The 17165-nt window shown below is 53.5% G+C and overlaps 1 protein-coding gene across 1 annotated transcript in view; it reads left to right on the forward strand.

Moving 5' to 3' along the window:
- The window catches only part of MON1A (MON1 homolog A, secretory trafficking associated), a 30972-nt gene extending 14339 nt beyond the window's left edge, over positions 1-16633 (forward strand). Inside the window, exons 2-6 of the mRNA XM_074959868.1 lie at positions 3645-3792; positions 10142-10609; positions 11511-12276; positions 14521-14668; positions 16492-16633. Of these exons, the coding sequence (XP_074815969.1) occupies positions 3666-3792; positions 10142-10609; positions 11511-12276; positions 14521-14668; positions 16492-16632 (1650 nt within the window). The 5' untranslated portion in view covers positions 3645-3665 and the 3' untranslated portion in view covers position 16633. The remainder of the gene's footprint in view (positions 1-3644; positions 3793-10141; positions 10610-11510; positions 12277-14520; positions 14669-16491) is intronic.
- Positions 16634-17165: the final 532 nt, after the last annotated feature.

Below are 17165 nucleotides of genomic sequence, written 5' to 3' on the forward strand. Positions count from 1 at the left end.
TTCAACCTGTCACATGTGTCTTATGGAAATATGATGAAAGGCGTGCCACCAACTCATGAATTTTCTCTCATTCAAAATGGCCACCTTTTCCCATTCCTGGCAGTGGGGCCTCCATTTCCCTACAGGCTATCTGCACGAGAGTGGAAAGCTGCCCTGAATAAAGCTGGCTGCTCCCTCCCACTGTTTTCAGTTAGATTGACGCTATGCCCACAGGCCCATGGCTGCCAGTTTATGGCTCAGGGGGGTGGATGGGCCAAAGAGACTGTGAGGAGCAGCAGAGACCCTGTGAAAGGGGGATGGGGAGCATGATGGGGAGCAGGCACGGGGGGTCGGGGCAGGAGGCAGGTTTAGTGGGATGTGGGGACAGGAGGCAGGCTGGGGGGTGCAGAGGACAGTGATGGGGGGCAGATGGAGGGGACAGCCTGGCAGGTCCCCCAACCAGGTGGGTGAGGGGGGTCCCCTCCCGGCAGCCAAGGGAAGGCAATATCAGTGTTGCCAAGCCAACACTCATGAACTGTTTGGGAGTCACAGGGTTTGACACCTACAGGGGGTCCAGGGCAGCGAGAGGCAATGGAGGGGGTAATCAGGGAAGAGCTGCTGCTGGGTCCAAGGCCCTGGACCCACCAGCAATGCCTCCCGCTGCCTCAGCACTTCTCCTTGCCTTGGGATCCAGGTAGGAGAAAAGCCCTGGGGGGCAGCAAAGCCCGGGACGGGGAGTCAAGCCAGTAATAGGCACGGGATGGCAGCTCCCCATCTGAGGGGTGCGGAGAGGGTAAGTGGGGGCTGCCTCTGAGCAGCCAGGGGAGGCGTGTATTTCAGTGTGTGCTGGAGGTTGCCTTGTCAACCTGAAAGGATCACACATGCAGCGCCACAGGAATGGAGGGGAGTCAGAAAGGCAAAAGACAGGCCGGGAACCATGGTCTGAGGATGTTTTTGAAGTCCCATGATTTGGGGGGCCAACCGCATGGTATGTGGGGGTCCACTCATGAGTTTGGCTCTCCTGAGGTTGGCCATACTGGATAAGGAGGCTGGATGAATAATAATATTCAGAGAATTCCACAAAAATCTGCCCGCTTTCAAAACAGCTGTGATCTCCCACTGTTCTCCGAGGGCCACAGGCTGCCCATGTCTCCATTCACCTGTTCCTCACAGTACTTTTCTCTTCCTCAGCATGGGAGGTCCACCTTTCCCCTGAAGGCAGCTTGGTTTCCCTTATGGTAAGAGGAATAGGCGATGGTGGCCGTTTTGAATAAAGGCAGCTAAGCTGAGGGAACCCTGTGGCCTCAGTCCTCTTTGAAGCCCTAGGAGAGAGTGGCCAATTCTCCATGGGTTTCTCTGAAGATTTCATGGGCCAGGTTCTGCTGACAGATGAACCATCAGTTATGAAAAATGGTGGCCAAACATGAGCATATTTAATCTAAAAAACAACTTATTGCACCATGAGGGAAAACAAAGTTGAGGGTCACACATGGCATTGCTTTTGTAGGCTGCACTTGGTGTGTTATTCAACTTTTTATGTGAAAATGGCTTGTCAGGTTTTCTGGGGGGAAACCCCCGCTATCCAATGAGATAGACTATCACTGCTAGCAACTTTACAGGCTACTGCAGGGTGATTCAGTGGACTGGGACCCCGGAGGCCTGGGACTAATATTTGGCTCTGCCACTGCTTTGCTGGTTGATCTTGGGCCAGTCAGTCCCTCCCCGTGCCTCAGTTTCCCCATTAGTAAAATGGGGATAATGGTACTGACCTCCTTCTTAAAGCACTTTGAGATCTATCGATGAAAAGCACTAGGTAAAAGCGAAGTATCGTTATTGTTCGGTTGGCTAAGCCACTCCTTCTCTTTTCTGTGCTTTATCCATTTCAAATACACACACCGAATGCAGGGAGTGGTGAAGCAGTGCCAGTGCAAAGGAAAGACTGCCATCCCTCTCTGGGCAGAGAAGCCAGGGCATGGGCTGGTGTCACAGGACTCCAGTGTGGTTTGAGTGGTGGGTAGGCACTCACATGGCACAGAGGTGAATTCAACCCAAACCCAGGACAAGTAACAAGGGGACCAGTGAGTTGGCCTCAGGCCCTAGAAAGAGAAAACCAATGGGATCAATTAAATGGGACTGTGGAAGAGAAGAAACCCTGCCAGGATTAGAGCAGCTTTTGTGACGCCTTTCCAGGAGCTTTGTTCACCCCAACTGAGTCAGGAGAATTAGGCGGTGAATGCTAATGTGACCAAAATCTCAGCTCTGCTCAAGGTCTAGGCAAGGAGGCTGAGCTCTTTTATCTTTAGCTCTCAAAGTGTGTTACAAAGAAGGTCAGCATCATCCCCATTTTACAGATGGGGAAACTGAGGCACAAGGGCTGTCACCCAACAGCAGAACCAGGAACAAGAGCCTGCCTCTTCTGAGCCCCCCTACAGCGCTCAATTCACTGCTCCTGGCAGAGTTTGAGCCTTGTCTCTAGCCATTTCAGTACATCTTTGCTTGACACCAAGAAAACAATCAGTAGCAGTGGTGGGATGGTGCTAGTGACAGGCCTAAGAACAAGGGGGGCAGGGGTGGGCATGGACAGGACACCCATCTCTTTGGCCTCCTCTGTGCTCCCCCATCACTCCCCAGCGAGTGAGTGGCTGGGATGGATTCTGCTTAAGCTAGCAGTGTGGGGAGCTCTTCCTCATGAGAGCCAAGCCCTTGGGAGCGTGAGTGAGGAAGCGGGGGAGGGGGGTGGCGGGGGGGGGAGAATTCTCACACCAGAATGGCTCCAGGCTCCACTCCGATTCCTCCTGCCCACATTCTCCCACTGGACCGGTGAGATGCTGGCATCCAGCTGGTTCAGGAGTCTGGTCGGGATTGGGGCCAGCCATGGGGAAGTGACTGAATGAGCCATGCTTGACTAACTCCCTATGCCAGCTTCTTACCCTTCCAACCCAGCTCCCACCCGCTTTCATTATGTTACTGCTCTGAGGATCTCTAGAGCCAGCACTTCCCCTCATTCAGACCGACCGGCCCCATTAATGAGGGATGGGTCTTGTTCCCTCTGACCACTCTTCCCCACTCGGCTCCTCCAACTGGCCCTTCTGGCCCAAAGCAGCCAGTAGCTCTCCAAGGATCGTCCCAAGGCTTCTGCTCCACATGCCCCCATTGAAAGCTTGTCAGGGCTTCTCAGAGGACGTGCCCTTTCCCTTGTCACCCTCCCCAGGACCCGCCCCCATCTACCACTGTCCCTTTTGTGGCTCCCACAACGGAAGAGAGAACTCCAGGCCCTTCCCATGGCTGAGTAACGCAGATGTAATCTCAGCCTGGGCATAGAAGAGGTACCTCCTGTAGATGTGTCCCACCTGCGATGGATAGGTGGTGCAGAGATGGCTTTTACACTCCTGCTCCATGTGCTATCAGAGACATGCCCAGCTGTTACCTCCCCCTAATGAGCTCCAGACCATAATCAAAGAGAACTGAGCTACTTACCCTCTGGCCCATTCCCCATTGCTCCTGTCATCCCACCCAGACATTCCTGGTTAGGTTTCCCCCCTCACCACCACTCTGATGTGATGCTCACTATGACGTGGTGCTTCCGTCTGCCCATGCTGGGGAGCAGCAAGACCAGGCGAGAGAGCAGCGGGACATGGAGGGCTGACAGTCTTCTTTTTGTGCAGGTCCCTGCCAGCCTCTGAAGAATGGCTGCTGATGTTCACAAGAAGAAAGGCTGGGAAGTCCCCAACGGGTCCTTGGTGCCAACAGATGGGCAACCCATGGAGAGGTCGGAGAGCCCCACCCCAGGGCTGGTTCAGGGCACGGAACCAGGTAGGGGCAGGGGATTATTGCATGATTCATAGGGGCCATGCTCACTCCAGCTGTGTGATTGCTCTGCTGGGCTTGGGGGGGAAGAGGCAGAAAACAACTTCCTCTTCCACTTCCTGGGTTAGCTTGGGAAGGAGACTGGGAGGAGCAGGCCACCCTAGCTGAGGTACCATGACTGGGACGATGGACAGGCGCACAGGCCAACCAGCAGGAATGATGTGAGTGAGGGCCCGTCTCCGGGCTGATCACGTCACATTATCCCCATGGATTAAGCTGTCCCATGCATAGGCGTGGGAACTAGGGCTGCGGGGGGTGCCTGCCACCCTGCGCCCAGGGTCCCAGCTGCCAGCCCTGCATGTGGGCTCCCAGTTGCCAGCCCTGCTCTGGGGCTCTGCTCCCCCTGGCCCCGCACGCAGGCTCCCAGCCCTGCACCCAGGGCTCCACTGCCAGCCCCGCCCCTGCGTCCAGCTGTCGCACCAGCCTTGACCACTTTCCCCTTTCCGGGAGATATGGCCCCCTGCTCCCGGAGACACGGCCCCCGGCTCCCAGCCCCAGATGTGGGGGGAGAGGGGGAAACAGACAGGGGTCAGGCTTTCAGCACCTCCACTATTAAAAGTGTCCAGTGCCACTGGTCCCATGGTGGCAGAGCTAGCATTGGGAGTGACCCTGGAGCCAGCATGGGGAAGAGTCGCCATCCTTGCTCTGAAGCTGCTATGGGATTAGAACAGACATCATAACTGAGCCACTTTCTCCACCTGGGAACAGATCAGGAGAAGGGGCCCGACTCCACAGCCAGGAAGATCTCTCACTCTGACTGGCACCCCAAGTCATGCCCACAACAAAAATGGCCGCCTGACCTTCTACCCTGTGCTCTCCTGATCCCACATAGTGAATTCCTTCGTGAGATATCCTGGGTGGAATAATGGGGGTTGGCTGGTGTAATGATGCAGCCTTTGATGGGACATTACTTTGAGAGTATCAATTCAGGACAAATTGCTTAGAGTAGGGCAGTTGCAGGCCAAGGCTGGGTTTTCTTTGCCATTAAGGCACACCAAACCAGCCAAACAGAGAGGACTTGGGTCTCACCCCACAGGCTAACCATAAGTCACACAAGCAATTCCCTTAGATACTCCAGTTTCCTAGTATCACCACCAGTGCCACTTGTTATGGGGACGAATGGTAATGAAAACCAATACCCCAGTACAAGAAAAAAGGTTCTCCCGATCCCAAAGGACCAAGCCCCAGACCCAGGTCAATATACAAATCAGGTCTTACCCACAAATCACGCTTTGCCAATCCTTTAGAATCTAAAGGTTTATTCATAAAAAGAAAGAAATATAGATGAGAGCTAAAATTGGTTAAATGGAATCAATTACATACAGTAATGGCAAAGTTCTTGGTTCAGGATTGTAACAGTGATGGAGTAAACTGCAGGTTCAAATCAAGTCTCTGGAGTACATCCACAGCTTGGATGGGTCATTCAGTCCTTTGTTCAGAGCTTCAGTTTTTAGCAAAGTTCCTCCAGAGGTAAGAAGCAGGATTGAAGACAAAATGGAGGGGTTTCCAGGGCCTTTTATATTCTTTCTCTTGTGGGCAGAAACCCTTTGTTCTCCTGTGCAAAATCACAGTAACAAGATGGAGTTTGTAGCCACCTGGGCACGTCACATGTCCATGAATGATTCAGCTTTTTGCAGGCCGACGCCATTGTTTATGTGTTAGTTTGAATGTTCCCAGGAAAGCTCAGCTGTGGATTGGCGTCTCCCAAAGTCCATGGTCATTTAAGTGTTTCTTGATTGGGTGCTTACTGAGAATAGTCCTTTCTCAAGAAGCTGACCAATTGCTTCACTGAGGCTACTTAGAATCAAAACACATTGAGATACAAGTACATAGCCAATATTCATAACTTCAAATACAAAAATGATACACACATACAGACAGATAATCATAACCAGCAAACTACAACCTTTCCATAGACATCTCACTTGACAACCTTTGTACAATATTTGCTGCAAATATATAACAGTGATTGCAACAATGATCATACAGTTTATGTCAATAACGTTACAGCTCTGTGATGGAACGGGGATACATGTCAGAAGTCAAGGCTGCCATGTTTGCTGTGGGATGGTTGGTGGGGTAGCCATTCAGCCCAGGGATTTATAGGCGAGACAGCATCCCACAAGCCCTCTACAGTTAATGAGAAATAACTGTGCAGTTGTTATGCAGATCAGATGCCCCAGCCAATCAGCAAGCAGGGAATTGCGGAAGAGGACAGTGAGCATAGGGTGTTGGAAACGTGTCCAGAACCATGGCACTAACAGGCCTGTGATGGGCAGGGGACCTGCAGTGACCCCAGTGGCCGGGATTCTGGGTTGGTGTCTCACCACCATGGGCACAGTGGAATGGAGCTAGAGAGGTCAACTTTCCCCATGGAGTGACCTGCCGGAGGGGGTGGGGCTGAGACAATCATAGAATATCAGGGTTGGAAGAGACCTAAGGAGGTCATCTAGTCCAGCCCCCTGCTCAAAGCAGGACCAACCCCAACTAAATCATCCCAGCCAGGGCTTTGTCAAGCCGGGCCTTAAAAACCTCTAAGGATGGAGATTCCAACACCTCCCTAAGTAACCCATTCCAGTGCTTCACCAACCTCCTAGTGAAATAGTGTTTCCTAATATCCAACCTAGACCTCCCCCACTGCAACTTGAGACCATTATGCCTTGTTCTGTCATCTGCCAGCATTAAGAACAGCCGAGCTGCATCCTCTTTGTAACCCCGCTTCAGGTAGTTGAAGGCCGCTATCAAATCCCCCCTCACTCTTCTCTTCTGCAGACTAAACAAGTCCAATTCCCTCAGCCTCTCCTCATAAGTCATGTGCCCCAGCTCCCTGATCATTTTCATTGCCCCACACTGGACTCTCTCCAATTTGTCCACATCCTTTCTGTAGTGGGGGGCCCAAAACTGGATGCAGTACTCCAGATGTGGCCTCACCAGTGCTGAAGAGAGGGGAATAATCACTTCCTTTGATCTGCTGGCAATGCTTCTACCAATACAGCCCAATATGCCGTTAGCCTTCTTGGCAACAAGGGCACACTGTTGACTCATATCCAGCTTCTCATCCACTGTAACCCTTAGGTCCTTTTCTGCAGAACTGCCGCTCAGCCAGTTGGTCCCCAGCCTGTAGCGGTGCATGGGATTCTTCCTTCCTAAGTGCAGGACTCTGCATTTGTCCTTGTTGAACCTCGTCAGATTTCTTTTGGCCCAATCCTCCAATTTGTCTAGGTCACTCTGGACCCTATCCCTACCCTCCAGCATATCTACCTCTCCCCCCAGTTTAGTGTCATCTGGGAACTTGCTGAGGGTGCAATTCATCCCATCATCCAGATCATTAATGAAGATGTCGAACAAAACTGGCCCCAGGACCGACCCCTGGGGCACTCCACTTGATACCGGCTGCCAACTAGACATCGAGCCATTGATCACTACCCGTTGAGCCCGATGATCTAGCCAACTTTTTGTCCACCTTATAGTCCATTCATCCAATCCATACTTCTTTAACTTGCTGGCAAGAATACGGTGGGAGACCATATCGAAAGCTTTGCTAAAGTCAAGCTTTCCCCATATGCACAGAGCCAATTATCCCATCATAGAAGGCAATCAGGTTGGTCAGGCATGACTTGCCCTTGGTGAATCCATGTTGACTGTTCCTGAGGTTCCACTGAGGGGAGCAGGCCCCTGTGGGGGAGGCCTAGCAGCAAGGAGCTCCATTCCGGCTGGGGACGCCCGACCCTTCCTCTGGGACCTTGGCAGTGCAGCTCCAGTGGTGACGAATTGCCAGCCCTTTTAACGCACCCACCCCACTGCCGCTCCAGGAAACCTCCCGACAGAGGGGCCTCAGGCAAAGGGTAATGCAGGCTTGGGCTGCAGGGAGTTTGCTGGACTGGCTGTCAAGTGAGGGGTGAGGAACAATCTGTGCCCGCCCCCAGCCCACCGGGGGATTTAGATAGCAGGGTTTGCAGGGGGCACTCCCTGGTGAGGGATGGTGCCATGGAGTCTGGGCGTGATCTATGGGAAAAACCAAGTTACTGCCCTGGTGCAGCACTGGCCCTTTAAATGTGCGAGTCACAGCAACACAAGGGCTGTCATGCGGTCCCCGCATCAAGGTCGTGCCCACTGGGAGGGGACCCCACTAGGAGCATGCCATCTGGGCCCTTGGCGGCTGGTTTACTCTGCTCAGTCACCCCCTGCCCCACGCTCCCTGCAGGGGCTGGACAAGGCTCCCTCCACCAACCCCCAGTGCTGGGGCTGGCTCAGCGGGCAAAGGCTACAGGGGCTGGGGGTTCCCTTGCCCTGTGCCCAGTCCCCTGTGTTATGCCTTGGGCAGCATCTCTAAACCACAGCTCTGCATGGCCTTGGCAGGGTGCCTGCCTCCCCAGCCCAGACTAAAGTCTCCCCACAGCTCCGGAGCAGAGATAAGAGAGGCCATAAAACAAGGCGCCTGCCCCAGGCTCGTGCTGGGATGGGAGGGGGAGGAGGTGGTGGTCACACTGTCTGGAGAGGCTCCGGACTGTGAGTGCCGACCTCAGGACAGACAGTCACAAACAGGGCAGACACCCCAAGCTGGTGGTCTGGTCTATAATCAGATTTCACCAAGCCAGTAAAAAATGTGAACTCCTGGATCACTGTCACAGTCTCACCATGGAGTCACAGAGTCCTGCCACTCAGACAAACTGGACTTAGTGATAAATGGTCACTTACATCAAAAATCACACCACACATTTGGGTTGCTCCCAGTCCCAAGAGACCAGTCACTTACCCCAGATCAGTTGGTCCCCTAGAACTTACTCCAAAGACAACGCCTCTGGTCAGTCCTGTAATTAGCAAGCTAAAGGGTTATTAACTAGGAAAAAGGTATAAGGGAGTTATTTACAGGTTAAAGCAAGGGAATATATCCACACCAATGAGTTACCATCTAATCCTAAGAGCGACTGAGTTGCAGTGATCTGTCAATTCAAAATCTCTTTCAGGGCGGACTCAAGAGGCAGCCCCTGGGGATCTCTGGCTTCAGGTTAGGCCATGTCTACACTAGCGAGCTTACAGAGGCACAGCTGTCCCAATGGAACTGTGCCACTGTAAGAGTGCTTCTTTAGCCGCTCTATGCCGGTGGGAGAGAGCTCTCCTGTTGACAGAATAAAACCACCTCCACAAGCAGTGATAGCTGTGTCAGCAGGAGAAGCTCTCCCACTAGCACGGCGCTGTCCACAATGGCGCTTCTGTCGGTGTAACATGTCGTTCAGGGTGTGTTTTGTTCACATCCCTGAGCGACACAAGTTATACTGACAAAAGTGATCACGTAGACATGGCCTTAGCGTCTCTGTCCCTTCAGATTTCAAACAGCCAAAAAGATGGAAAACTTTCCTGTGACTTGGTTTTATTTTCTTCATTCAGCTTCCAAGTCCACAGAACAAGCTTCCTTGCAGGTAGCATCTCCAAGGTGCGGATAGGACCATTAATTAATCCTTTGGCTTGCGATGTTTCTTGATGGCCCACCTGATTTTGATAATCCTTCTGGAAGGGTGGGGGGGACAATTCCTGTGCCTGGGTTCACAAGTTCAGAGCAAACATTTTCAAAGTTATAAAATAAAACTTACCTCTCTTCTTATAGCCTGGGATACAGAAATTGCAAGCGAGATTAATGCAGGCAGCAACTTACAAGCATTTCACAGAGTCAAAACACCCGATGTCTTATAAGAATGTAATACCTCTTTTGAGCAAAACTACCATACAGGTGAAGTGGTCTGGTCTTCAGCTATGAGTTCGTCAGTTCTTAGCTAAAGCCTGCAGCCCGGGAAAAAGCTAGTATCTGGCCTGCCAGCATCACCAGGGGTGCAGGGATTTTGTGTGCGCAGCCCCAGTAGGACACAGATAGGTTCGGCAGCACCATTCTGTGGCAGCACTCAGAGGACTGCTAGGCTCTTCGGTCAGCCATGTTGGTTTCTCTTTGCAGGTGCCTGGACAGCCCGATGGCTGAGCCAGCCGGGCCCTGGGTGCAGGCATTAGAGGTGCTGGCTCTGCTTTAGGAGTTGGCCTGCTCTGCTACAGAGATGGGGCTCTGGCACAGGGTGGGGTTCGGAGACTTGGGGCCTCTCTCTAGCTGAGGGATGGGGACACACGAGCCTGACTTTGTTATTGGTCCTGCAGGGCTCGAGTGGGGTTCCCCTCCATTTGTGGTGGTGTCTCCCAGGGTCTGGCTTATTTCTCCCCACCATCCAGCTGGCTGTCCTAGCTTGTCTTGGAGCAGCCATCTTGGCACTGGAGAGGAGAGGCTAAAGGTCTCCGGTGTCTTGGTTTCTAGGGGCAGGCCAGGAGGGGGCGATGTTTGTTCACACCCGGTCCTATGAGGACCTGACAAGCCCCGAGGATGGAGACTTTGCGTCCAGGAGCCCTGAGGAAGGGCGAGGGGACCAGGCAGACCAGACCAGCATGGAACAGATCAGCAAGGACTTCAGTGAGCTCAGCACACAGCTGACGGGCATGGCATTAGACCTGGAGGAGGAGATGAGGCTGAGCCAGGAGAACGAGATGGATCTTTCGCCACAGACAGCCCGGAGGGACTCAGCACGGTCAGAGAAGGAGGATGAGGACGTGACCATGGAGGCCTGGCGCATGCATCAGAAGCATGTGTTCGTGCTGAGCGAGGCAGGCAAGCCGGTGTATTCCCGCTACGGCTCAGAGGAGGCGCTGTCCAGCACCATGGGAGTAATGATGGCCCTGGTGTCCTTCCTGGAGGCAGAGAAGAATGCCATCAGGTCTATCCATGCAGGTACCATCGCAGGCAGAGGCCACTTGAGGGCACATGCTGCCTCGGGGGGTATTAGCTGGATCTTAGATGTGATGCTCCGCTGACGACCGCTGCACAGAGCGGCCGGAGTACCAGCTTGGACAGGAGCTCACTGCTGTCCTGGGAGCAGGGCAGGCGCTGGGCCCGGCCTCCAGCTGCACACACAGCTGCCTGATTTGCAAGTGCAGTTACCACAGCTGCATGTGTGAATCCAGTCATCTGCTGTTGGTGAGTGCTTTGAATGTGCGTGCAAACTGGGGGCATTGTGAGATGGTTACAGAGGGAGGCAGATGAGGAGACCAGGGGCCTGTGTGTTGGTGTCTCCCTGGAAAGGGCATACGAAAGCCCGTGGCTCTGACACAGTGCAGGGGAAGTGCTGGGTTTCCCTTCCCTAGCTAGGTCCAGGAGCACTGGGTTGCTGGAGGAGCTTACCCTCAGTGTCCACCTCACTGCAAGGCAGCCATCCTTGCTTCTCAGGCCTGACTGACACTGAAAATGTAGGTTGATTAGCTGCAAAGAGATGGTAGCTAAGTCTTCCATTGGCCTAGATGCGTCTACACCAGGGGTTAGGTCGTCATAGCTATGGTGCTTCCCATAGTTACGACAACCTAACCCCTGGTGTAGATGTAGCTAGGCCAACAGAAGACCTACCCACCATCACTCAGGGAGGTGGTGTTCCTACACCCATCAACTGGTGTAGGCTGTGTCTGTACGGGGTTGTGCCGGCATAGCTATGACAACGTAGCTCTGACACTGTAGTGCCTGTAGCACAGACATGGCCTCATTCGCTGACCCTCCGGAGCCACGAGAGCTCCCTGGTATTTTCCAGGGGTGTGCTGCCCTGGGCTGATGTGTCCCTCTCTCTTCCTCCTGTGCCGGGCAGATGGCTACAAGGTGGTCTTTGTGCGCCGGAGCCCCCTGGTGCTGGTGGCCATGGCCCGGACGCGGCAGTCGGAGCAGGAGATCGCCCATGAGCTCCTCTACATCTACTACCAGATCCTCAGCCTGGTCACCTGGACCCAGCTCAACCACATCTTCCAGCAGAAGCAGAACTATGACCTGCGCAGGCTGCTGGCGGGCTCTGAGCGCATCACCGACAACTTGCTGGACCTGATGGCTCGGGACCCCAGCTTCCTGATGGGTGCCGCGCGCAGCCTGCCGATGGCAGCAGGGCTCAGAGACACCGTGAGCACCTGCCTCCAGCAGGCCAAGGCCAAAAGCCTGGTGTTCTCCATCCTGCTGTCCAGGAACCAGCTGGTGTCTCTGGTGAGGAGAAAGGACCAGTTCCTGCACCCCATTGACCTGCATTTACTCTTCAACCTCATAAGCTCCTCCTCCTCCTTCCGTGAGGGTGAGGCCTGGACTCCCATCTGCCTACCCAAGTTCAACTCCAGTGGCTTCTTCCATGCCCACATCTCATACTTGGAGCAGGATACGGACCTGTGCCTGCTCCTGGTCTCCACCGACCGTGAGGACTTCTTCACCATTTCCGACTGCAAGCGCCGCTTCCAGGAGCGCCTGCGGAAGCGTGGTGTCTCCCATGCCTTGCTGGAGGCACTGCGCACCCCCTTCTACAGCGTCTCCCAGGTGGGGATCCCAGACCTACGACACTTCATCTACAAATCCAAGAGCTCAGGGCTCTTCACCAGGTGAGAGTCGAGGCGGGCATAGTCTCCATCGCCAGACACGGAGCCAAGGGGAGCGCGCACAGCTGGGATGAGTCCCTGGGGCTGCTCTGTGCCATCAGAGCACATGGGTAGCTCCCAGCTGTGGCCATGCCAATCAGTGCCAGCCAGGGGTGTTTCCCTGCCTGCCAGATCCTGGGGTGCCCCAGAGCCACCACTTGTGCTTACAGCTGCCCTTATATTAGAGCCACACGCGGCACCTCGTGCACCAAAGGGCAAGTCAGGGACACATGAAGCCCTGGGGTGTGTCATTGTGGGGTAGGGTGGATCTCTCCCAGGTGTGCCCTGAGTAGTGGGCTGTGGGGGGCATTCAGTGCAGAGGGGATCCCTGCAGGCCTGGCACAGGGCTCCAGGGTGGCAGCTCCAAGGGGGTGCCCAGCAGCCAGAGTCAGGGAGCTCATGAAGTAGCTTCCCCACCCTGACAGTGATTGGTGCTCGGGAGAAGACACCCACCGCACCAGCCTAGATGCCTCATGTTCCCACTGCTGCTCCCACCAGTGCAGCTTCCTGCTGCCGGCCAAGGGAGGCCAGGCTCCAGGCAGCTGGTGCCAGTGGGTCTAGACCCTGTCTGCACTAGTGCTCCCAGCACTGCTCCAGCTCGGGGAGCTGCGTCACTGGTGGCATGATGGGAGGGGGAACATCCAGCCAGGCTGCAGTGTATGACTCCAACTGCAGCCGCCTTCCTAATGGATTGCTCTGGAGGGCTCACTTACACCCATCCCCCAGACCCGTGCTGGGCCCAGAGTGCTCCTTGGATAGCAGCCTGGACTGTCCCTCACTAGGAGTGGCACTGATTTGCAGGGACCTTTGTTTCTGGTCTAGGAACAGCTGCCAGGCTTCCAGGGCAGTGCCATTTGGAAGGTCCCCTTATGCGTGGCTTGAAGACTGGTGTGGGCTGGGGGGGCATAGAGAGACCTCCATGGCAAATCCTGGCAAAAAGCAAACACCGGGAAGAGCTCCACTGCAGTGATCTAGGAAGGCCTGTGTGTTCATTTGCATATTACATTACCCAGACCTCTTTGCACCAGAGACAGGGAGTGGTGAAGGACATGCTCCTCCTCACTTTGCAGGTTAGCTGCTCTTCATAGCTCCCCATGCTGGGTCCTTCATTGGGTCCAAGCGTTTCTTTGAGAGGAGCTGGCAGTGACAGGCAGGTGCCAGCTAGTGTGCAATTTCCATCAGAGTCACCTGCAAGGAGCTGGCAGACACGGGTGGGTGCTGAGATCTTGGAGTCATTGTGGATAGTTCTCTGAAATCATCCACTCAATGTGCAGTGGCAGTCAAAAAAGTGAACAGAATGTTGGGAATCATCAAGAAAGGGATAGATAATAAGAGAGAAAATATCATATCGCCTCTGTATAAATCCATGGTACGCCCACACCTTGAATACTGCATGCAGATGTGGTCGCCCCATCTCAAAAAAGATATATTGGAGTTGGAAAAGGTTCAGAAAAGGGCAACAAAAATGATTAGGGGTATGGAATGGCTTCTATATGAGGAGAGATTAATAAGACTGGGACTTTTCAGCTTGGAAAAGAGGCAACTAAGGCGGGATATGATAGAAGTCTATAAAATCATGACTGGTGTGGAGAAAGTAAATAAGGAAGTGTTATTTACTCCTTCTTATAATACAAGAACAAGGGGCCACCAAATGAAATTAATAGGTTGCAGGTTTAAAACAAACACAAGAAAGTATTTTTTCATGCAACGCACTGTCAACCTCTGGAACTCCTTGCCAGGGGGTGTTGTGAAGGCCAGTACTATAACGGGGTTCAAAAGGGAGCTGGATAGATTCATAGAAGATAGGTCCATCAATGGCTATTAGCCAGGATGGGCAGGAATGGTGTCCCTAGCCTCTGTTTGTCAGAAGCTGGGATTGGGTGGCAGGGCCTGGATCACTTGATGATAACCTGTCTGTTCATTCCCTTTGGGGCACGTGCCATTGGCCACTGTCAGAGGACAGGATACTGGGCTTGATGGACCTTTGGTCTGACCTACTATGACCGTTCTTATGCTGGCCACCGGTGATCTCCATCACCGTGCAAGGTGTGCGGGTCGGCTGCACATGCTGCCCACTGGGCTCAGTAGTTTTCTGTGACCCAAGGGGGTGCCCAGAGGACAAGAAGTTCCATTGCTCTGTTGTGTGGAGCTTACCCTGGTCAGGTTAACGTTCTGGGGGGTTAATCAAAGGGCAATTTGTTTTTCCAGCCCTGAGATTGAGGCTCCCTATGTCAGCGAGGAGGAGAAGCAGAGGCTGCTGGAGCTATACCAGTACCTGCACAGCCGTGCCCACAACTCCTCCCGCCCCCTGAAAAACATCTACTTCACAGGACCCAGCGAAAATCTCCTGGCTTGGGTAAGAACCACTCATCCTTCCATCAGCTGCCCCACATCTAGAGAGGTTGTAATGGACCAGCCAAGCCTCTGTCATTTGAGCTAAAGGACTAGTGCTGTCAGCAGTAGTAGACTTTTCTCCTCTTATTAGGACCAGCCACTAGAGGGGGCAAAGACCAATATGCCATAATGGGGGTAACAAGCTGAGATAGGAGAGCTAGAGTACACTGAAGTGGTCTGGTTAGCGTGTATGTTCAACTGTCCTCTGCATGGAATTTCCTCTGCATGGAACCTGGATACCAACACACTGTTAGGATAAGTGCCTGGGAAATACCTGGGGAGAGAGAGAAAATAAGAACTGCTCAGGTGTGTCATAAGCCCTATACTGTTTGCTGCTCAGGGGAATCTCCTTTAGTTCAAGTGGCAGAGTCCTGGGCTTTTGGCATAGGCAGGCCGATCTGAGTTCCAGCCCTGCCCCACCACAGAGTTCCAAATGGCCATGGTTTTGCAACACAGTGACAACCATGATGTACCAGGTAACCAGGGGTTTCATAGATGATTCCATCTAGTCTGCCCCCCTCTGTAGAGACTGCCCCCCCAATTATCCCTGTTTGAACTAGGGCAAATATTATAGAAAAACATCCCATCTGGATTTAAAAATGGTCAGTGATGGAGAACCCACCACAACCCTGGGTAAGTGGTTCCCACGGTTAATTCTCCTCACTATTAATGTACACCTTATTTCCAGTCTAGATTTGCCTACCTTCAAGTTCCACTCATTGGGCTGTGTTAGACCTGCTGGCCTGAAGAGCCCATTGTTAAATATCTGTCCCCCTTTTAGGTACTTACAGACTGTGATCAAGTCACCCCTTCACCCTCTTGTTATTAAGCTAAATTGATTGAGCTCCTTGTGTGTCTCACTATAAGGCAGGTTCTCCAATCCTTTAATCAGCCTCCTGGCTCTTCTCCGAACTCGCTCCAATTTGTCAACGTTCTTCTTTGCTGCCGTACTCTTTTGCTGCTCCTCTGAGAGGCCATCTCTAGCGTGCATCCTCACACAACAGCTGTGTGACCTTTAGGTTGTAGCACGATGATGCTGCGGGACCCCGTGGTGATACAATGTGAATACATGGCAGGAGACTTCTAGTGTTGTTCTGCAAGCCTGGGGTTGCCCCCTGCTCTGGCTTTTGTGGGAAAGCCCTAGCCTTGTCGGGGTCCTTGATGTGCCAGGATGCACCTATTGCAGCATGTACCCATTGCAGCATGCAATGCTCCATACTGAGCTGAGATAGTTTCCAGTATGCAGTGCAGCAAGGCCTTTCCACAGGCCTCATCTCCATGTTAGAGGTGAGGGCTGCTGCGTTCTAGGAAAAGTAGCTGCTGGTCTATGGCATGAGTGGGCATAACTTGAGCATCTGCCCGGGATGGAAAGGTTAAATCCATCGGTTTTTAGTACAAATCCAGGGAGCTCCTGGGGGGAAGGGATGGCCCTCACAGGGTTTAAACTTTCATAAGCAGAATGGACAATGTTAATTATGGAAACGTGCCAACAACCTTTGCTCCCCAGTTAGGAGGTAGAAAGCCCTGTCCACTTGCAGTCTCTAATGTACGTATCTTCATTACCCACCCATGCAGCAGTGCTGCCCTTCCCATTGCTCAGATGAGGAAATAGGCCAGAGAGACTACATGATCTGGGCCGAGGTCTGTAACAGGGCAAGGAATTGAACCCCCATCTCCTAAGTTAGTGACCTCATCGCTGGGCCATCCTCCTGGACCCCTCCTGGCATCTGGAGGTAGGCTCTGTGCCCAGGCACTGACTGGGATTGGCTCTCATCCCTTCTGTAGGTGACCAGTGCCTTCGAGCTCTACGTGTGCTACAGCCCCCTGGGGACCAAGGCAGCCGCTGTCAGCGCCGTCAACAAGCTCATGAAGTGGATCCGCAGGGAAGAGGACCGACTCTTCATCCTGACACCACAGACCTACTGATGGGTGCTGTGCCGTGCCAGCCATGCCCAGAGCATTCCCAGCTCTGATCAGGACACCCTCCAGGGCAAGCCCCGCCCTCCTGGTGTGCGTGGGGGATGGCGGGAAAGGGAGACCCTTGGGAAGCAGAGCCCTCTGCCCCCAAACGCAGGGAAAGCACATTAATGGGGTTGTTAAATAGCAGATTTTAGAGACCCTAAAGCTTCCCGAGTTCCCCTGTGCTGTGACCAGGACCCAATGGAGACCCCTGCTACTGAGGGGCCACCCCACCTGGACACGCATTCCCCACTACAGCCTCCAGCCAGTGCTTTTACCTTACCTGCCACTTCTCAGCCTCTCCACCCTGTCCTGCTTCCCTCCCCTGTTGCGACACTCATCTTCATTCCTGGGGTATATCCCTCAGTCTCGGGTGGAGGGGATCTGCCCGTTGCTAGCTGCCTCCTAGGTGGGCAGGGGAGGGGTGGGCGCTCAGTCTGCACTGGGCTCCTAGGACCCCTGGTTCTTCCTGCAGCACCTTCCCTCTTTTCTCCATCATT

Source organism: Natator depressus, chromosome 7, assembly GCF_965152275.1.
Source record: "Natator depressus isolate rNatDep1 chromosome 7, rNatDep2.hap1, whole genome shotgun sequence".
Lineage (NCBI taxonomy): Eukaryota > Metazoa > Chordata > Testudines > Cheloniidae > Natator > Natator depressus.